The following is a 20,892-nucleotide window of genomic DNA, read 5'->3' as shown; positions in this document are numbered from 1 at the left end:
CCCATGCGGGGTATCTCAGTAATGCCCACTTCCCAGTATTTGTGGAACGGCTACCTGCTAAACCCCAACGGCTCACGGCACTGCCTGATCATCACCAGCTCCATCATCCCCGTCCGGTTCTGGGCAGTATCGACACTGGTGCGAGAACCAGTATAAGCCGTGTTTGGTTAAACAGCAGACTTTTTTATCTTTTCCTACTACGCGCTACTCGACAATGGCGCGCACCACAATCCGTCTAGGTACAGCATCTCCTGGAACGAGGGATACCACGGACGAGACACTGGCTCAGACCGAGAAGCTTGCCGCTCGCGCCGCAGCAAAGGATATCGACATCCTGCTGCTTCCAGAAGCTTATATAGGGGGCTACCCCCGCGGCACCCACTTTGGCTGCGTCATCGGCGGCCGCTCCCAGGAAGGCCGAGAGGAATATCTTCGCTACTTCCAGAGTGCCGTCGACCTGGGTGACACTGTCGGCGACGGCGCGGGTGCTGGGCAGGCTTGGATCAACAGAGAACTGCCAACCGACGCGTTGCCTGGCGCCAACGATGAAAGCCGAGTCCCCAACCGGCGCGGCGATGGTACCCGCGAGGAGCTGGAGCGGATCGCCCGCGAAACAGGGGTATTTCTTGTCATAGGCGTGATTGAGAGGGCAGGCGGCAGCTTGTACTGCTCGGTCGTCTATGTATGTCCCAATCTGGGCATCATTGGCAAGCGCAGGAAGGTCATGCCGGTAAGTGGGTTGTCCCCCCCGCACAGAAGCATCCTGTAACATCTTCAGACTGGAACGGAGAGACTAGTCTGGGCTCAAGGTTCCCCGGCAACCCTCCGTGCAGTAAGCACCACAATCCGGGGCGTCCGCATCAACCTTGCCGCAGCCATCTGCTGGGAAAACTACATGCCCCTGGTCCGGCAAGCCTTATACGCACAAAACATCAACCTCTACCTCGCTCCGACCGCGGATGGCCGTGACACGTGGCTCCCATTGCTTCGCACGGCGGCCATCGAGGGCCGGTGCTTCGTCATGTCCTCCAACATGTGCGTGCGCAGCAAGAGCAGCAGTCGCCCGGCCGCAGCAGCGGCAGCGGCACCTCCTACCAACGGGCATACCGGCCCCGCTCAGTCTGAAGAGGTCTCCGCGGGCGGGGACGAAGAGCAACCCGACTCCGACCCGTTCGCCGCGCACACCACTACCGGCCGCCGCAACTCGTGCGTCACCGAAGAAGGCTTCGAGATCGCGCTGCCCAAGTCGCCCAGTGCCCCGCCAAGGAGACGGCAATCCGTCTTTGACGACGACGGAAACGAGATTGTTCTCTGCGGCGGGAAGCGGGTGATGCATAAACCCACGACAGCAACCACGACCGCTGCCCCCGCCACCATGAGCACAACGGCAACAAACAAGACGGAATTCATCTCCCGCGGTGGGTCCACCATCGTCTCGCCCTATGGCGACGTTCTCGCCGGCCCGCAGTGGGAGGACGACGAGGGTATCATCTACGCGGACGTCGATTTCCAGGATTGCATCCGGGGCCGGCTGGATCTCGACACGGCGGGGAGTTATTCGCGCAACGACTCGTTCAAGTTTTCGGTTGAGGGGCTGAACTTGACGCCGCTTCCTTATTGATTCAACCATAGTGTATTGATTCACCACCGCGGAGAACTGGTTGGTTAATGGGCGCTTGAAAGCCGGTGTACTACTGGCAAAGCATGCACGCAAGCCAGGCGCAAGTGGGCAGAATTCCAGCGGGGTATCGTGTGGTCTCATATTGCAAAACGCCGCTCCGCATGTACCGGAAAGTAAAGTAATGTAAAGCCACTCAAATGCTCGCACGCCGAGGAATACCGCTCCTCTTTAGTTACTGTAAATGACAGGTATCATGTCCACTCCCAAGTCAACGCGACTTTCCCTTAGAGAATCCTCAATGGAAACCACCCGTGACTGCCCACCGCACAGCGCTAAACAAAACGACAGCCGCCAGTGAAAACAACCGTAGAAACGCCATAGGATCTGGAGCCAAACCATCATCATGTCTCATAACCCTCCCGGAAGCAAAACCGCAGCAAAGAAGACCAAAAAAAAAAAAAAAAAAAAAAAAAAAAAATATGGAGACGGAAAAAGAAACATAAGAGCCTCAAGCCTTCCCCTCCCCGCCATCCTCCTCATCTCTCTCCTCAACCCCGCGCTCCATATCCCTCTCCCTCTCTAACACAACCTCCCTCTCCCTCGGACTCGGCCCGCCACTCGCCACGGCATAACCGCCGATACTCCCGCTCACGCTATCCGTCCTCCCGTGCCCCAACAGCCCGCTCCGCACACTGACCGCATCGCCTGCCACGATGCCCGCGCCGCCCTGCTTCGCGTAGAAGCTGTTGCGCTCGCTGGCGCTCGCGCCGGCCAGGATGCCGGCGCCCGTGGCCGAGTAGATGCTGGTCCGCTCGCCGCCCGACGCGCCGCGGTGCAGGCCCGGCGTGGCGGGCCCCGCGTCGACCGTCATGGTGGCGCTGAGGACGCTCAGCGGCAGCGACTCGCGGCTGCCGCCCCAGAGCGACGACGGGGCGAGGGCGCGCACCGACGCGTCCGTGTCGAAGGACCGGCGCCGCCGGCGCTTCGACGACGAGGCGAGCGTCAGGATCGACGCGTTGTCCGTCAGGAGGTTGTTGGCCGTCGCCGTTGCGTACGTGGTCGGGTGGCCAGTCGCGCTGCCCGACGGCGTCAGGTGCGCGGGGATGGCCGAGGCCGGGGAGGCGGTTGTTGGGAAGGGCTGGTTGAAGTGGATCACCTGGGAGGAGGACTGGGATTGGTGCGAGTGGTGGTTCCCGCTGTGGTGGTTTGTGGGCGCGAGATTGGGGTTTCCACCGGCGCCGGCGTTTGGTGCCACTGTCTGTATCGTCGTGAGGGTTGTTGTGAGGGAGCGGACGGAGGGTGCGGGGGACGAGAAGGTGCTATCGCCGCCTCGGCGGCCGTTAGCGGTGCGGCTCGTGCCAGCGACGGACGATGTCCCGTGCGACGGGGCGGTTGCCTCGTGTTCGGTCGAGACCGTGGGCGCCATTGAGCGGGCCCCTGCGGTTGGGGGTGCCTGCTCATCGCTGGATGACCGTACCGACCCGGGCCGTTCGAGAGATGCGGTGCTATCTAGCCGCCGGCTCGGGCCCGAAGATACCGAGTAGTGGCTGTCGCGTGAGGACAGTCCGAAATCGACGCGGCCTGACTGAGGGTATGGGTTGTTCTGCAACTGTCGTTTCTTGGCGGCGCCTCGCTTCGAGCCAGTAGGGCGGCCTCCGTCGCCGGACGAGGTAGCTTTCAGGTTCGCCAGTTTTTTCATTAGCGTCGAAAAAGGCCGCCGGCGGCCTAACCGACCTGCTCTGTCTGCCATAATGTTAGCTGCTGCGAGCTGGCTGCGGCGGGCTGGAGAGCCGGTCCGGCGTTGGAAGGTGGCATTGAAGCGCGGCATGGCGCAGAAATGATGCAACGGGGCACGGGGGGAAGGGTCATGCCACAGAAGCAGCAAGCAGGGAATGACAGGCAGCGATCCATTATAAGAGTAAAGGACAGTAATCACCATGCGGTGGGGTTGCAGTTTCTGCCATGGCCATGAGGCAGAGGCGGGGAGCGTCGGGACCTCGGCGAAGGATTGAGCAGCGGCTCTTCGGAGCGGCGATGGGACCGTTAGTCTCGTAGTGCTGTCGCAACGATCGGGAGTTTCAGGAAGGACCAAAAAGTCTAATCGTGGAACGTCGTTGGAGTTGGAAGAGGGCGGCGCGGACCGAGTAGCGCAAGTGGCGGTTGCCAGTCGTCAGCGCAGCAAAACGGCCACGCGAGCCTTAGCAAAGGTGCCTCGCTGCCTGGATTTCGGAAATAGTCTGAACAAAGATCCGCCCGAGAACAAAGGAGAGTCTAAAATATGCCGAGTAGTATGTTGACTGCGTAGAAAGAACGGGGCGCCGCGGGGCTGTTGGCGCTCGATTTGACGCTGGTCCAGGCTGTTCGACCTCGCCGTCACCACATCAATCAGCCTAATCAGATGGGTCCCAAGCTCCGGGTGCCAGGGGTCGGCGGACGGAGTCCAGGGTAACGGGGTTGGATCGAATCCACATCGGAACCTTGGCATTTTTCGTTTTCACGTGTCGCGGCACATGTGAATCCTTCCCGCTCCACGGCCGCTGATCTGGGCCTTTTAGTGGAGGGTCCGCTGTGATGGGCGCTGCAAGTGTCGCCGCAACAGGGGTCGCCATCCGTCAAAGGGCTGCACTGCGTCGTCAGAATTTCCACTGTGCCACCAGCTTCGGCCGGCTCTGCGTTACGTTGCTCCCCGAAATCTGTTCTAGGTTCCCGTCGACTCCCGGGCCGTTGTCGGGGACGAGATGTTTGGCTCAGCACCATGTCGATACAGCAACTTCCAGGGGACGTTGTTGCACAAATCAAGTCCTCGGCAGTAATCACATCGCTAAACGGCGCAGTATGTGGATTGATCGAAAATTCGCTGGATGCGGGTGCATCCAAGATCAACGTCTCTGTGGATTACAGCCGCGGGAACTGCTCGGTAGAAGACAATGGGTCGGGCATTGTCCCAGCTAGCTTTCACGAGGACGGGGGCCTCGGCAAGCTTCATTGTGGGTGCATCAACACCGGACGCGGTGTGCACACCGACTGACCTCTCTTAGATACTTCCAAATATCCACCCCGGGCTGAGTGTCATGGCAAGCGTGGCGAGTTCTTAGCTTCCCTGGCGACGCTGTCGCTGCTCTCCATTGCATCGCACCATGGTGACTACCGGACACACAACTCTTTGACCATGCACAACTCGAGGGTGGTAGCACGAAACATCCCCGCCTTGCCGGAGCAACGAGTGTTGGCGTTTTCAAGTGGAACCCGTGTTGTTGTCCGTGACCTTTTTGGCTCCATGCCGGTCCGCGTCAAACAGAGAGCCCTGGAAGTGGAACGTCTGGGCTCGTCCAAGGAGTTCGACCATCTGGTTTACAGCATCGTCTCTTTACTGCTTCCCTGGCCTGGCGAGGTAACAGTCACGGTCCGGGACTCATATGCACGTCGGACCCTATCACTCCATGCATCCGAGGTGGCAGATGCGCACCAAAGTTGTCAAAGCCCCGCCAATGGCATCACCCATCGGACAGCAGCGCTGCTGAGCCAGGCTTTCCTTGCGGAACAGGAAGATGTGGCGTCCTGGGTGCCCATCGGGGCCACCGCTTCGGGTATTTCCGTGAGAGGGTGCGTATCCCTTCGACCAGTTGTCACGAAGCGTATGCAGTTCATCTCTCTTGGCATCCAGCCGTTACCAAACGAGCGCCACTCAAATTTCCTCTACGAGGAGGTCAATCAGGTATTTGCCGACTCTTCATTCGGTGTAATTGAAGAGGCCGGCATCGGCGACGATGGTCTTCTCATCAAAACCGAGGGATTCACAGGGAAAGAACTGAGGCCGAAAAGGGGCATCGACCGGTGGCCTATGTTCTTCCTGCAGATTGTTTTGAACGCAGAGATAGAACCATTTGGCATCGATGATCTTCTCGAGCAGCGTGGTCGTGCCATAGCAACCATCACCGACCTCCTTCAGGTCATGGCTTATGAGTTCTTGAAAAAACATCGCTTCCGTCCACAGTCTGTCAACGCACTCGACAGGCTCAGACGGCAAAAGCCGAGCCCATCTGCACATCCATCCCAATCAGGCCCAGCTTCATCAGCATCAAATGCGGACCTGACGCAGCCGGCAGTCAAACGAACTGACACCAAACGCGGCGTGCAGAGACCAACTTCACTCCCACACTCCAGCCGCCATACTCTAGCAGCGAGATCGGCATCGCCCTTTGCATCGTGGTGTAGGATAAAGTCTGGTGCCCTACACTCCGAATGGAAGGGCTCTGCCGCATCTCTAGAAATGCCTAGACGACCAAAGGCTGAGCGAGAGTCGATTTCAACTGCCCCGGAAATCGCCACAAGGACGAATAGTCCTTTTTTTGATAGGACTGGTAACCTCCTACGGAGACCATTTGACGATGTTGGTGAAGGATCATCGGAGGTGGCGGCCGCGCCATCGAGCCAGCAACCAACTGAGCAATCAGCCAACGAAATCGGAACTCAGCGGGAGACGGTTGTCTGGGTCGACCCGGTGGCGAAAATCGAGTCGCTCATTGATCCACATACTGGTTTTGCTATTAAACCGGGCGCCCGCACCAGAAATAGACAGGTTCCGGAGGTGAGCGAAGGGAAGGATAACTCGTCGGGGCTGCTCAATCGAAAACCAAGTCCACCTGGCTGCAGCAGCTCGGTTTTCCAACTGACAGAGCCAGCTATTCCGCAAATAATTGGAGCCTCGGAAGCACTCGGATTCGAGCTTAAAAGCAGAAACCGAGAGTACCGAGACTTTGAGAGTGTCAATGCGGAATGCCCAAACGGCAATCTATCAACTACACTTGAGGGCCGGATCTCAAAGACTGCTCTCCAGGATGCCGAGATACTCGGCCAAGTGGATCAGAAGTTCATCTTGGCGAAGGTGTCGCCAATGCTTCCCGCTAATTCGATAATCCGCGCGAACCGGGATGATCGCATGCTCATCATCATCGACCAGCATGCTGCGGATGAGAGATGTCGAGTGGAAGATCTGCTCGACGCCTACTTTGTCCCAGACCCGACGGGCAGCGGCAGGCTAGTCGCTCAAACCCAGAGTCTGGATAAACCTCTCCGGTTCGACCTTCCGAGACAAGAGGGCGATTTGCTTGCCCGCTTAGGGAGCCACTTCGCACATTGGGGCATTGTTTATGAGGTACTGCAAGATCCATCTCAGACAGGTAACTCTACCGTGGCAGTGGAGGTGCAGCTATTGCCGCCTAGCATCTTTGAGAGGTGTCGCCTTGAGCCCAGGCTCCTTATCGACTTGCTCCGGAAAGAGATCTGGAGAGTGAACGGTTCTAGGAGGTCGGGAGGTGCTGTGGGTAACGCTACAGGCCACAACTGGGTTACTAGATTTCAGGACTGCCCCGATGGTATCCTGGATCTGATCAATTCCAGAGCTTGCAGGAGTAAGCTTTTCGTCGTAGGGAAGAGTTGCATCAAGCTAACACTCTTTAGGTGCCATCATGTTCAACGACCGCCTAAGCGTGAAGCAATGCTTGGATCTTGTCCAACGGCTAGCCGCTTGCGCATTCCCTTTCCAGTGTGCTCACGGGCGGCCTTCTATGGTGCCGTTGGTGCATTTAAACCATGGTAGTATATTTGCACCGGTTGGCGCGGAGCATGGCGAGGAGGCTGCAAAGGGCTTGCTGGATGAGCTAAAGACGTGGAAGCGCAGCAGGAAGGAAGGGTCCTAACCTATTAATAACGACTTATAATTATCAAAAACCGTGGAGCAGCCCCGACTGAATTCGCGATAGGCCAGCCATCCAATACATAGATTGTTTACCCGCCAAGCAAATGAGTGAAGCCAAAGTCAGGGGTTACAAGAGGGTTAGGGTGTCTATAGCTGCACGGGCCACCAGCTCCAAGGCGGGGCCCCAACTTGACTCCAACAAGGTCCCCAAAGCGGCGTCACTGCATCCAGCTCCCTGCAACCACAGCCAGGTCGCGAGAATACCTGGCTCCCTCCAGCTACATCCAACTCTCGCAAACCACGCAATAGCCCGGCGAAGCCAGGCGATGGAGATGCGATCATGGCGCTGACGGTTCGTCTCCTACTCTCCCCTCCCTTCATGACCACCCAACCTAACCAACCCCTGTCTCGCATAGTGGAGGTCCTTCGACTTCTTCGACGCAACCCAAATCAAGCTCGCCGACGACGACACGCGCGCCTTTTTCGAGAGCAACGAGATCTCGTCCGTCTGCTCAGGCTCCGACAGCCTGATCCTGGGAAGTTATGACGGGCAGGTGCGGATCGTCGGACAGAGCTGGACGGTGGTACGCAGCTTCCAGGCGTACGAGACGGGCGCGCCCGTGACGCATATGCGGCAGGTGGAAGGGACTAGTCTATTGGTTACTGTTGCGGTACGTGGGGAATTCTTTACTCGGGATGAGAGGCTGGATTTGCTAATGGGAGCTTGGATACCTGCAGGAAGAGCCCAGCGTCGGCGACTCGGTCAACCAGCCTGTGCTGAAGGTGTGGGCGCTCGATAAGCCCGTCAAGAAGACGGGGATCCCGACCTGCTTGAGCGCGGTGACGGTTAATAATGGGAAGAAGCCCTTTCCGGTACGTGACGGATTACTCGTTGGGCGGATGTCAAGGCTGACGTTGCAAAGATATCCGCCTTCGCCGCGACAGAGGACCTGTCTCAAATCGCGGTGGGGTTCGCCAATGGTGCGGTGACCGTCATCCGCGGCGACCTAATCCATGACCTTGGGACGAAACAGCGGATCATTTACGAGTCGGACGAGCCGATTACGGGCGTCGAGCTCCATGTCGATACCAGCCTGACGACCTTGTTCATCGCCACAACGTCACGTATCTTGAGGTTGGTTATTTCCGGCAGGGGCCATGGCCAGCCGCCCAAGACGGTCGAGGATACTGGGTGTGGCGTCGGGTGTATGGCGGTAGACAAGAAGAGGGGGCATATTGTCGTCGCGAGGGAGGATGCGGTGTACTACTACACGCTTGACGGCAGGGGCCCCCCAACGGCGTACGAGACTCCGAAGAAGCTAGTTTCCGTGTTTCAGGACTATATTGCCCTGGTGTCTCCGCCGACGCCGGCTGGAGAGACCGATACAATGCGACGGCGATTTTGGGGTGCTACGGCCGATAGCATTTACACGTTTACGTTGATACATCCCGACCTCAGGATCATCGCTCATAGCGAGACGGTCTTGTCTGATGTGAAGCACATCTTCCAAATATGGGGCGATCTATACATCCTCACCCAAGAGGGCAAGGTTCGTTGTTTTGGCAATGATCCGGGAAGACTAGCTAACAACGCCCAGGTATTCCGGTACCATGAGAAGACGCTTCAACAGCGGCTGGAAATGCTCTACCAGCGGAACCTTTATACCCTTGCTGTCGACCTCGCCCAGAAGTGCGGGATGGACGCACAACAGCAAAACGTCATTTTCCGCAAATACGGCGACTACCTATACCAGAAGGGCAATTACGACGAGGCCATGACGCAGTACATTAAGGCCATTGACAGCACGGAGCCTTCGCAAGTAATCCGAAAATTCTTGGACACCCAGAGGATACACAACCTCATTGAGTATCTCGAGGAACTTCACGAGCACCACAAGGCAACCTCCGATCATACGACCCTTCTCCTGAACTGCTATGCGAAGCTCAAGGATATCGACAAGCTAGAAAAGTTCATCAAGTCACCGGGAGATCTCAAGTTTGACTTGGACACAGCCATATCCATGTGCCGGCAAGGCGGCTACTATGAGCAAGCGGCATACCTGGCCAAGAAGCACGGCGAAAACGATCTGGTGGTGGATATCTTGATTGAAGATTCCAAGGCTTATGACGAAGCTCTAGACTTCATCTGGCATTTGGATCCTGAGACAGTGAGTAAAAGTTCTTTACGTCCCAGGGCAGGTGCTAATCGTTCTAGGCATATCCCTGTCTCATGAAGTATGCCCGGGTGCTCATCGAGCACTGCCCCAAAGAGGCGACACAGATATTCATCGACTACTACACTGGCAAGTATAGTCCCAGGATAGACCTTCCAATTCCTGGAGAAGACGTCCCGGCTGCAACAAACGGAGGCTTCGTCATGGGAGCCGCGAACGCCGTACAGAACCTTAGCAACTTACTGCCGCTTCCATACATGAACGCCACGGTAACAAACCACCAGCAAGCCAACGCTAAACCGACAGTCGAGGACTTTGGAATCAAGAAAGAAGTAGTGCCGGATTACACACCCCCGCGCCCTAGGACTGCGTTTTCCTCGTTCATCGACCATCCGGACGAATTTATCGTCTTCCTCGAAGCATGCTTAAAAGACGACGGCCTGTCGGAAGCTGACAAAACGGATATCTATACGACCCTTTTTGAGATGTACCTGCACAAGTCCAACGAAAAGAAAGGCGACCAGCACCGGGAAGAATGGGAGCAAAGAGCAAAGGCGCTCATCGACGGCAAGACCCAAGGCAACAACAAAGCCCCCATAGAAAACTCCAATGTCCTCCTCCTCTCGCATCTCTCCGACTTCCGCGATGGCACTACCCTCGTCAAGGAACAGTCTGGTCTCTTGTTTGACATTTTCCGCTCGTACACGTCGGCAAAGGACACACGCGGCGCCATCAAAGCGCTCCGCAAATATGGGCCCGAAGAGCCCCAACTCTACCCGGCAGCCCTGTCATATCTCACCTCTGACACACGGGTCCTCGAAGAGGCCGGGCCGGACGAGCTCGCCTCGGTACTAGAGCGCATCGATAAGGACGGGTTGCTCGCGCCACTGCAGGTAGTCCAGACGCTGAGCAAGAACTCGGTTGCCAACATGGGCATGATCAAGCCCTACCTCGCCAAGCGCATCGAGCGCGAGCGGCGGGACGTTGCCGAGAACCGACGGCTGGCGGCGCAGTTCCGCTCCGAGACGGAGACACGGAGAACCGAGATCGCCGACCTCGGGAGCAAGCCCGCCGTGTTCCAGGCCACGCGGTGCGCGCAGTGCACGCAGCAGTTGGAACTGCCGGTGGTGCACTTCTTGTGCAAGCATTCGTTCCACCAGCGGTGCTTGAGGGGCGGGTTGGCGACCGGCCAGGAGGCCGAGTGCCCGCTCTGCGCGAGGGACAATGCCACGATCCGGGCGCTCAAGAAGAGTCAGGAGGATAACGCCGAGAGACATGAGCTGTTCAAGGATGATTTGGAGAGGAGTGAGGATCGGTTTAGGACGGTGGCGGAGTGGTTTGGGCGGGGGGTCATGAGTGTGCCTAATGTGGAGTAGGATGATGGAGCGTCTCTATGGTATTATTGATCTATCTATATATGGTGGGTTGAATGAGAGGGGTATCATTTCCAGGTTCTAGTTTTACTCGAGAAATGGGATGGTTAGCGCGTCAACGAGGAGATCTCCAATGGCCGGCCCAACAACCCCGCCCTTCTCCTTCCGTGGCCGGATTCCAAACATGTGGTTTAGCCACTCGCCGACCTCATCGGCGTCGACGGGGACCGGGCTGGCTAACTTAAGCGTCCGTCTCCAGTCAGTGATGTAGTGCAGGCGCTGCTTGACCAGGGCCCGGCTCAGTACCTCGTCCTGGCTAGCCTCGTCGACAAAGTCATGGTACTCGAGACCAGAGAGTGCGGCGGACTGGATCTCACCGTGGCGGACGGCGAGATGGGCCTGGAACTGGTGGGGTTGTTAACGACGAGGTTAGTTGATAACGAGCGTGCACTTACGCCGTATGGTAGTGAGCCCGGGAGTTCGGGCCGTTCCCGGGGGTCGTCCTCTGTGGGGTGCGTTGAGAAGGTGAACTGCGGCGTTTGGCCAAAGATCCACTCGGCGGACTACACAAATATCAGTCACATCCCCGAGAAAGCCGAGAAACACGGAACCTTACCCTTAGCTCCTTCACCCCTTTAACAACCTCCTCCAATCCTAGCGCCTCCTCCTCCCCCACAACCACCCCCTTCCCCGCCCCCTCCCCGTACATTCCTGCAAACTCCCCAACTACCACATCCATAAACTCCTCCCTCCCTACGCCCACATTCCGAATCTTACTCTTGACACTCTCTACCCCCCTCGCCTTGATAAAGTCCTCAGCAGGGGACCTCAGCAGGCCCGACACGCTGCCCAGGTTCGGGCTCGACAGCAGGCACGTGCCATGGTGGAGCGATCGGGTCCGGGTAAGCTTGTACGCGGACCCGGAGACCTTGAACGTCTGCACCCCGAGGCCGTCTCCGTTGGTGCCGGAAGCGGACGTGTCGGGCGCGGGCGCGGGCACGGGCACGTCCATGACGATGTCGTGGCGCTCGTTGACCCGCACGCCGCGCACGCCCAGCCCCCGCGCCAGCGCGCGCACCACCATCTCGGCGTGCTTGTCCCGGTCGAAGACGGCCGGCGGGCAGATGACGGACCAGTTGATGTTGCCGGCGTCGTGGAACACCGTGCCGCCTCCGGAGCGCCGCCGGACCAGCGCGATGGGCACATGGGCCGACTCCCCCGCCGCGGACTCCCCCGCGAAGGAGAGGACGTCTGAGGATGAGCGGGGTGCTTGGGGCAAGCCCTGCCGTAATAGGTGCAGGTTGACTTCCAGCCAGGGGTTCTGGTTGCGGCCGATGACGACGCACGGCCGGTTGGCGTAGAGGAAGAGGACCGTCGAGTCTGGGTGGGAGCGCTGGAGGAGGTGGTGCTCGATGGAGAGATTCAGGTAGGGGTCTGTGACGGTGGAGCGGTAGATCTGGACCGGGTTGTTGAGGAGGGATTGTGTGAAGGATCTACTCTGTGTTTTGGGTTTGGTCGCCGCTGTGGTGAGATGGACGTGGTGCCTCGGTGTTGTGGTTATGCGCCGGGCATTGCGGAGTAGAGATGCGAACGCCATCGATCTTCCAATCTCCATACGGGGTCTATTACAGCTCAAATGCGCGAGAAAGCTACCGAAACCCCGTTCCGTCCCTTGACGGGGATCCCACCGAGCCTGCCCTCGGAGCTCAGCCCTGACGCGATCTTCACCGAGGTTCAGCTGACAGGGGAGCTTGGACAGGGCGTTGCAGCTGCAACACAAAAAACGGGCCGGCCAAGCGAGCTTTTGACATGTCCCACATCTGACGCTGCCAAGGCCTTTTAGCGGGCCGGACCCTCCACCCCACAATTGGCCGCGCCTTGTCTGCGGGCCGATGACGGCGCATGGAGGGGTCCGGGTATGAGCTTTTCCAATTGCGACCCCAGAATTTTAACCAGCATCGAGCCACTCCCGTCAGCACTCCTTCTGACTCACCGACTATCTTGCGAGAGAGACGCTAGCTCTTCCGAGGATACCTGGAGCATCGTGCTCGAAGACAATTAACTGCCGGCCGGGCCATCATCTCGCTGCTTCTTTGTCCCTCGATCTCCCGAGCATCCAGAGAACCCCCACCATTAACATGTCGACCTTTGGCGAGTACTTCAGGGTTACCACGTACGTCTGATCCAAGGAGCCCCCGATGCTGCCGGATGCTGACAGACCCCAGCTATGGCGAGTCGCACTGCCGCTCCGTCGGCTGCATCGTCGACGGCTGCCCGCCGGGCATGGAGCTCACAGAGGAGGACATCCAGCCCCAGATGACGCGCCGCCGCCCGGGCCAGAGCAACATCACGACTCCCCGGAACGAAAAGGACAGGGTGCTGATCCAGTCTGGGACCGAGTTTGGCGTCACTCTCGGGACACCAATTGGCATGATGGTGCTGAACGAGGACCAACGGCCCAAGGGTACGTTGCTGCCCTCAGCCTGAGAATCGCCCACGCTTACTAACGCCCACATGTGCAGATTACGGAAACCAGACCATGGACCTTTACCCGAGACCCAGCCACGCTGACTGGACTTATTTGGAAAAGTACGGCGTCAAGGCGAGCAGCGGAGGCGGAAGGAGTAGCGCGCGCGAGACGATTGGCCGGGTTGCGGCGGGTGCCATCGCCGAGAAATACCTGAAGCTGGCCTACGGCATTGAGATCGTCGCCTTCACCAGCTCCGTCGGCAGTGTACACCAGTTCCCCCCGACGGCAGAGCATCCCAGCCCGAGCACGAACCCCAAATTCCTGTCGCTACTTCAGACGATCACCCGCAAGGAGGTCGACAACTACCTCCCCGTCAGATGCCCCGATGAGGCGCTCTCCAAGAGGATGGTGGACTACATCTCCGAGTTCAAGGAGCGCAACGACAGCATTGGCGGAACCGTTACCTGCGTCATTCGCAACGCTCCCAGCGGCTTGGGCGAGCCTTGCTTCGACAAGCTCGAGGCTATGCTGGCGCACGCCATGCTGAGCATCCCGGCTACCAAGGGCTTCGAGATTGGATCGGGCTTTGGTGGCTGCGAAGTACCGGGTTCGACGCACAACGATCCCTTTATCTCGTCAGCCAGCGTGGAGCTCCCCGCGGGGTTCGCCGAGAGCGGAGCCGCCAGGTCCGGCCGCTCGCGGCCGAAACTGACGACCAAGACCAACTACTCTGGTGGTATCCAGGGCGGCATCTCCAACGGCGCCCCGATCTACTTCAGAGTGGCCTTCAAGCCGCCCGCCACCATCGGACAGGAGCAGCTGACGGCGACGTATGACGGAGAGTCGGAGGGCATCCTGGCCGCTAAGGGTCGGCACGACCCCTGCGTGGTCCCCCGGGCTGTACCCATTGTCGAGGCGATGGCCGCGCTGGTGCTTATGGATGCCGTGTTGGCGCAGCAGGCGAGGCACACTGCCAAGAGCCTGCTGCCCCCGCTGAAGCAGACGATAAACTCTGGAAAGCCCGTCGGGAATGGCGTTACCGAGGAGGAGGTCAAAAGTCAATAGATGTTCTTTCTAGAAGTTGAATGGAGTTGCTGGGATACCCGAGCTGTGATGTTTCCCAATGCAGTGGCGGCAATTAGGCGACAGCAAACATGTGGATTTCGGTTGTCACGGCGAGTTGTGCGTAGCATGGATGTCCCTGATTATAGACCTAGAGAATGCCACCAAATCTAACCTGTTCGCCTCCGCTTTACCAACGTTGGTTAATATCTTTCTGAATTTCATTGCCGCCCCTTTCTTTTGTTGCCTTTTTTATTTAGTGGGTTGCGGTTGTATGGCGTTATACTAATTATCTGGCGACTTGGTTGATTTCTTTGGGTTGTTGACCGTGACGATGAGATTGCTCTGCTGTACGGGGAGCATTTATCTTGATCCCTGCTCCCCTACCTGATGCGTTGCAGCAGTTCCCCACAACAACTCTCTCGCACTTCAATCATCTCTGTGACCTTTCCCGCCCCGACTTCGCACCTCACACCCCCCGGGCACCAGCCCAAGGATCGTGGTACGACGGTTCAACCCTCGGACCGGCCCCTCCAACCCCCCCATATCCATCCGAGCCTGCCCGCCGCTGAGACTCTTCGCCCTCATACCTCTCTCGATTCGGCACCTCTTCCTCCTCGTCCTCATCGTCATCCACCCGGCCTCTAAATGCCGTCTCAACCTCCCTTTCTTCATCCCTCCCCGGCGCAGCGGCTAACAGAGGTCGTCTCCCCTCCGTTCCCTCCTCCCCGTGGTCGTCCGTTCTCGCAACCCCAAACAACAACCCCTCCAAAGCCCTCATCCACCCGTTCTCCCTACCCCCGCCCCGCCCCCTACCACCACGACCGCCACCGCCAAACCTCGCAACGAGCGCCCACCCGAGAACCTGCACCAGCCCCACGGCGAGCACAATGCCCAACTCGACCCCGCTCTCCCTCCGCAGCGCCGCTTGCCACGGGCCGAAGCAGGCTTGGTGGCGGCCGAACTGCTCCTCGCACGCCTCGGGCTTGACACCGTCCCGCGGGAACGGCCAGGCCATGTGCTTGGTGGACCGGAGGCCGCAGCAGGCGAAGGCGTCCTGGATGGCGCGGATGGGGCCGGCCGCGTGGGAGCGGAAGAGCGCGGTCCATCGGCCCTCGAGGAGGCAGGCGGCCGTGGCGTCGCCGCCTGCGAGCGGCGCGGCGAAGAGGGCCGCCAGCACGGCGGTCGCCGCGAATTGGATGATGTGCGCGGCCGAGAGGAGGAGGGGGCCCCCCGCGGTGCGGGCTTGGTCATGGTTGCGGTTGCGGTTGCGGTTGTAGGTGGGGTTGTGGTTGTGGGTGAGGTTGTTGGCGCGGATGAGGCGGGGAAGCGTCAGCGTGGTAAAGCCGGAGAGGATGGGGAGGAAGATGGCGAGGATGGTGAGTGCGGGCGGGATGGGCAGCGAGAGGGTGGAGGTGGTTATGTGTTGGTAGCTGGCGCGAAAAGTCAGTTGGGCTGTTCGACATGTGTACCCAACACACCGGTATTGCAGCGGGGGCCCTACATTGCGACGCCGACGAGGGCGAGGACAATCTAGGTGTGAGATGTCAGTTAGAGCAAAGAGAGCTGCGTCAGGAGGCGGCGCACCAGTGGGTAGAGCACCATCAGTGGCGCCATATTGTAGGACCGTATAGTCTGGGTGTTAGGGGGGGGTTCGTGGACTCTGTTGTGACGGACCGAGTTGGATGAAAGAAGGGAAATGACCCAGGATATCGGGCAATGTCACAATGATTCCGACCCCGGGTTATTTATCGTGAGGCAGTCTCGGGTTGGCTGGGTCACAGACAAGTGGGCGACCCCGCTGAGGCCTACTGATGCTGTCGTGTTTGCCACTCCAGTAAGGTACCTAAACAAGGCGCGGCATGTCCTAACTGGCTGGGTGAGCATGAGTGTGGGCCGGTGTCTCGCTTGCTGGTTCGTTACCCTCCACTCCCCCGCTTATCATCCGCAATTTTCTCCTATAGGACAGAAGTACATCGAAGCCAAAGAAGTCACCGAACGCATTGGCAATCACATCGCAGATATTGAGAGCCTTTTTGAGCGGCTGGATACCGAAGAGGCCGGCCGTGGCAGGGTATATCTCCATTTTCATAACGTATCAACATCCTTCTTGAGGATAAAGCTGATCAAAGAGACCGCCTAGCTCTATTCGCGGGCTAGTCACGCTAGTAACGCCTTTAGTCTGGCGATGAGGAAGTCATCAATGGAGGAGGTTATGGGGTATCTGAACGAGACGATCAGCGAGTTCCGGAGACCCCGGAAAACGGTAAAGGTTTTTCAAAGGGCCTGCAGTCGAATATCTACCCGAAGGAAGATCTTACCCCAGACCTACCACCAGGTGACTATATACTCTGCATCGTTTTTCAGTTTACTCTCAGCTAGTTGGTCATGTCTTGACTCGACTGGCAAGCACCTGGCACATACTGCCAGGTGGTTCCTACAATCCGACGCTTCCAAAACCTGTATCAACTTCCGGGTGGGCTTGGAGTATGAGGGTCTAGCCGGTACTGTGAAGCAGCGGTACGTTCAATGGCATAGGGCCCGTGAATCCAGTCGCGCTAACAACTTGATCCCCCAGCAGCTTACTGCTCCTGGGGATAAGATTTGAGGACGCTTTGTGGGCGGACGCTGCTTTGCTACCCCCGAGAGACCCAGAATCCAATTGCAGCAGCCTAGAAAGGCCAGCAAATGCACACAAAGTCAGATTTGCGGAATCGCCATGTCAGGCTTCTAGCCATGCGTCGCAAACAAGTAATCTTGATTACCAGGAATTGAGCCCGAAGCCGACAACCACTCACGGCCTGGGTGACACAGCGGACATGTGCTACCACCTCTTCCAACAGAGCAAGAATTTGCAATGTTTTCATCAGGAGAGCCCAATCGGATATCTCAAGTCACAGAACCACCTGACTCACCATCTCATGACCCACAGCAACAGGGAAAGCATAGCCATCCAATCTTTCCCTCGCCTTTTCTCAAGTCTCCCGGCGTCACTCTACGCCATATGTACGAAAGCAATGGGTAGATACCTCCGCCTTGTTCTTTAGAAAAATTAGGTTTGGCAGAGCGAGTCCTGCTCGCCAATGATGTTATAGATAGTTCAAGGCTACTCGCTACATCCTCTGCTCTACTAACACTCTCTTGGTGATAAATTTTCCTAGATCTGAGAATCCGGTATTTCAGCCTTTTCGGCTCTTTACGGTTTCTATCGACGTAGGTATTGCCTTGTCAAACAACCTTATCCATGGTAATTCGTCCCAGCAACCAACTTCATGACCACTCAGAATAGTGCAAGTAGGTTCGTAACCACAATGCCTTTCTATCGATAAAGTTAATTATGTATCCGAACTTGTCTTACCACGAATAAGGAACTATGCGGTGGATCTTCGAGAATTCCGGTTTCAGATGCAGGCTATGGACCACCGAGTTGAAGATTACAGTGGACCTCATGAAAAGTAACCAATGTCTTGTTGACCCAGCGGAAATACGGACATTAGTTCAAGAGGATATTTATCCTGCCAAAGAACTGGAAGTACGTTTGCTGAACGAATGTGTTATCTGGAATCTACTAGAGTGCCTTGTATACAGAATGACCTACTGCCCGCGCCATGGGTTCGTCTTCTCTAACCCCAAGTACGAACACTAAACCATAACTGATTAGACGACCGTTCTTTCTCTGTAGCCAGTTATTGACACCCGTCTAAACACTTACAATCACCAATCTCTTTCCCTTGTTTGGATGCGAAATCGCTTCATCTTCTCGGAAACTGAGCGGAATAGGCGATCTCTCCTGCGCTCGGGTGAACCCTCGTCCGCGTTTTTGCCATCAGCCTCTAGAGTTGCCGTGATTGCCGACCGGATTGGTGCAAGGTTGGATAAACGCTTTGCCGGGTCCGGTTCAAGCATCTGCTGCAGTGCTTCGAGCAGCTTTTCGACGACAGAAGACTTGTACCGATCCTTGGTCATGACACTTCTAACGGCGGCAATGGCAGACGTAACGTACGCTGGGTTAGACTCAAAACTTCCGATGTCTTTGATGGCGCCACCGGCAGCAGAGTGCACGATAACCATACCGAGGGAATACACGTCGCATTTCAACAGTTCTTTGAACGGCCGCCGCAGCCCTCCTGCTGACAGCCTCAGCTCTGGAGCATCGAACTCGTTCCCTTGCTTGCGGTAAAATGGGTCATTGGACTTCTCGCTGACAGGCCACTTGAAGTCGTGTAACTGTGGAATTAGCATAGGGATCGTCGACGGACCAGACACGAGAGTTCGCAAGACAACTGCCGACATATTTAGGGCGCCATGCGCAAAGCCGGCTTCGTGGACCACCATAAGGCTGTCTACTAAGTGCTTGCAAAACCCAAGACCGATACTAAGGAAGGGTGGAAATTGCTTTAGGACTTTGCCTAGCGACCCCATGGTGCCCAGGGTTTCAGTTTCGACCACCCAACAAAGATGGGGAACGAAATAGTAGTTTTCATTCTCCCTTGCTAGGGAATAGCCCACTGGTCTTGGGATGGTTGCGCATTGGAGGATACTCTCGTTGAGGTGGAGCTCCATTTCAGCCAGGATGACGTCAGGGGCTTCCTACTGGAAAGTTGGCAAATGAAGCATACCTGCGACTCACTCTGGTACTTGCAATTTCGTCCAGAAGAGACTGGTCTGGGTCGTCCGCCGCAGGCAGTACACAAGTCTCCTCCTCTCCGCTCCCGTCGATTTGACCATTCATACACTGCAGGTTGGAGTCTCGAATAAGCTTCACGAACCTTTCAACACGGTGCCGGCGAGCCTCCTCGGGAGACACGGCGGGTTGTGGTTTTGGTTCGATGGCTGGCCGGATATCTGCCTCCAGTAGCAGCTTCATCATGTCTCGCCATGCTCTGCCCCCATGGCTATCGTCGAAATCCAGCCCGGTTGCCATTCCACCAGCGCTAGCAAGGACCAGCTTTGCAAGCAATTCTGCTCTTCGGAGACAGAATCCGCCAGTACATTTAGTGTCGAGGCTGGCGCCAGCCTCGAGCAATGCCTTTGCAGCTTCTACGTTATTTCCCAAGACGGCGATCATGAGCGGAGTGAAGCCAGATGCTGCCTCTTGACTCTCTAAATGTTCTTTATAGGGGAACTTGTCGAGGAGGTACTCGAAAAGCTGCCTCGTCTCGGACGCGGTGCGCGATGAATTGTATGCCCCTGCCGCAACATGTAGCACCGTGCTATTGCCCCGTCCCACGATAAAGTTGGCTCTCAAGAAGGGGTGGCCAGGCTCCAACAAGTGTCGGACGCATGGAAGGATGTTGTCGCCATCTTCAAGCACCGAGCCCAATATTGTCAAGCCCTGAGACACGACTGTCAGCAACGGACCGACTTTTTTTTTTTTTTTTTTTTTTTTTTTTTTTTTGAGTTAGAGGCGGAGAGACGGGAATTGGACTTACAAGGGCATCTTGATGCTCTAGATTGGCTCCCCGCGACAGCAAATACGTTGCTGTCCTAAACTGCTTGCGCACTACGGCCTCGTAGAGAGCAGTTCTCCCGTTAAGGTCAGCCGCGTCATAGTCGAGAAGTAACATAAAGATGTGCTCATCGTCTCTTAGGATTGCTTGGTGCAGCGGTCATGGGATGGTACCCTGTTGATCATGGTTGATTTGGCTGCCCAGGCCCATCTCGAGAAGTTGCGTCACCATGAAAGACGACGGGGAGAAGCAGGCATACCGCAGGGCCGGTACGAAATAACGTTGCGAGACCACATCCCAATTCGCGCCTCTAACCTGCAAGACTTTCAAGGTCTCTACCGCTTTATGGTAGCAGTTGTGGATGTGGAGGTGCATGCGGAGCGTGTTCTACTCGCCGTCCAGCGCGGCAAATACAAGACTGTTGACATAGTGGTCACGCCATGTTGCGACATCCGTCTTAGTACTCTAAATCAGGCGGTCCAGGATGTCCGTGCAGTGCGTTGCAGCGACGAGAGCGAGGGGGGTGAGATAATCTGAATCTTCCCGCAGAGCGTCTGCACCACAGGCAAGGAGAGCCACAACAGAAGCAAGGCTGTTGTTCATAATTGCGTGATGGAGTGGCGTACCGCGCAGTAAAGTGACTATGGGGAAATTTGCCGATGAACTTCCACTGATTCTTGAGCATGTAGTAGTGTTCGAGTTGGGGTCTGCTCCGGCTCTTAGGAGTTCATTCGCAAATGCAGATTGCAGCGACGGGTCGATATACGGTAGGTAGTGGAAAACACCCAATCCCGTCAAGCTAACTATAACTGCGTTTACGCCGTGGGAGAGCAAAGTCGAGCTCCTTCGAGGTTGCCGTAGAGACAAGCCACTAGAAGCGGGGTTCTGCCGTGCTTGTCTTGATAGTTGACTGTGTCGTTGGTTGAACCAGACAGATACTCTCTCAATTCCAGTAGTTTGTTAATAAAAGGTGTAATATTAAACAACCGGTGTAATTCAGAGTCCTTATCGACTGGTTTGGCCTTTAATATCAGCTGATGCCTG

The 20,892-nt window shown here is 57.0% G+C and overlaps 8 protein-coding genes across 8 annotated transcripts; 4 read left to right on the top strand and 4 right to left on the bottom strand.

Moving 5' to 3' along the window:
- Positions 1 to 214: 214 nt before the first annotated feature.
- MFIFM68171_03056 (uncharacterized protein) lies at positions 215 to 1,621 on the top strand (the record flags this gene model as incomplete). The annotated part of the gene is made up of 2 exons (XM_071058478.1): positions 215 to 730; positions 779 to 1,621. 2 exons carry the CDS (start codon positions 215 to 217, stop codon positions 1,619 to 1,621), a joined length of 1,359 nt encoding a protein of 452 aa, XP_070914579.1.
- A 508-nt stretch (positions 1,622 to 2,129) lies between these two features.
- On the bottom strand, positions 2,130 to 3,591 carry MFIFM68171_03055 (uncharacterized protein; the record flags this gene model as incomplete). Its single annotated transcript, XM_071058477.1, has 2 exons — positions 2,130 to 3,364; positions 3,558 to 3,591. 2 exons carry the CDS (start codon positions 3,589 to 3,591, stop codon positions 2,130 to 2,132), a joined length of 1,269 nt encoding a protein of 422 aa, XP_070914578.1.
- A 785-nt stretch (positions 3,592 to 4,376) lies between these two features.
- Positions 4,377 to 7,320, top strand: MLH3 (DNA mismatch repair protein; the record flags this gene model as incomplete). The annotated part of the gene is made up of 3 exons (XM_071058476.1): positions 4,377 to 4,608; positions 4,660 to 7,032; positions 7,082 to 7,320. 3 exons carry the CDS (start codon positions 4,377 to 4,379, stop codon positions 7,318 to 7,320), a joined length of 2,844 nt encoding a protein of 947 aa, XP_070914577.1.
- Positions 7,321 to 7,659: 339 nt separating this feature from the next.
- On the top strand, positions 7,660 to 10,869 carry VPS11 (Vacuolar protein sorting-associated protein 11; the record flags this gene model as incomplete). Its single annotated transcript, XM_071058475.1, has 6 exons — positions 7,660 to 7,671; positions 7,736 to 7,990; positions 8,058 to 8,192; positions 8,243 to 8,869; positions 8,918 to 9,487; positions 9,535 to 10,869. 6 exons carry the CDS (start codon positions 7,660 to 7,662, stop codon positions 10,867 to 10,869), a joined length of 2,934 nt encoding a protein of 977 aa, XP_070914576.1.
- Positions 10,870 to 10,953: 84 nt separating this feature from the next.
- Positions 10,954 to 12,481, bottom strand: MFIFM68171_03052 (uncharacterized protein; the record flags this gene model as incomplete). Its single annotated transcript, XM_071058474.1, has 3 exons — positions 10,954 to 11,271; positions 11,322 to 11,429; positions 11,483 to 12,481. 3 exons carry the CDS (start codon positions 12,479 to 12,481, stop codon positions 10,954 to 10,956), a joined length of 1,425 nt encoding a protein of 474 aa, XP_070914575.1.
- Positions 12,482 to 13,004: 523 nt separating this feature from the next.
- Positions 13,005 to 14,401, top strand: ARO2 (bifunctional chorismate synthase/riboflavin reductase [NAD(P)H] aro2; the record flags this gene model as incomplete). The annotated part of the gene is made up of 3 exons (XM_071058473.1): positions 13,005 to 13,039; positions 13,092 to 13,330; positions 13,389 to 14,401. 3 exons carry the CDS (start codon positions 13,005 to 13,007, stop codon positions 14,399 to 14,401), a joined length of 1,287 nt encoding a protein of 428 aa, XP_070914574.1.
- A 466-nt stretch (positions 14,402 to 14,867) lies between these two features.
- On the bottom strand, positions 14,868 to 16,003 carry MFIFM68171_03050 (uncharacterized protein; the record flags this gene model as incomplete). Its single annotated transcript, XM_071058472.1, has 3 exons — positions 14,868 to 15,831; positions 15,903 to 15,931; positions 15,986 to 16,003. 3 exons carry the CDS (start codon positions 16,001 to 16,003, stop codon positions 14,868 to 14,870), a joined length of 1,011 nt encoding a protein of 336 aa, XP_070914573.1.
- Positions 16,004 to 18,112: 2,109 nt separating this feature from the next.
- On the bottom strand, positions 18,113 to 20,223 carry MFIFM68171_03049 (uncharacterized protein; the record flags this gene model as incomplete). Its single annotated transcript, XM_071058471.1, has 4 exons — positions 18,113 to 18,988; positions 19,029 to 19,733; positions 19,831 to 19,984; positions 20,108 to 20,223. The coding sequence occupies 4 exons, from the start codon at positions 20,221 to 20,223 to the stop codon at positions 18,113 to 18,115; spliced, it is 1,851 nt and encodes a 616-aa protein (XP_070914572.1).
- Positions 20,224 to 20,892: the final 669 nt, after the last annotated feature.

The sequence above is a fragment of the Madurella fahalii genome (genome assembly GCF_045866475.1).
Source record: "Madurella fahalii IFM 68171 DNA, scaffold_2, whole genome shotgun sequence".
Lineage (NCBI taxonomy): Eukaryota > Fungi > Ascomycota > Sordariomycetes > Sordariales > Madurella > Madurella fahalii.
This window is presented reverse-complemented; position numbering and strand designations above follow the sequence as displayed.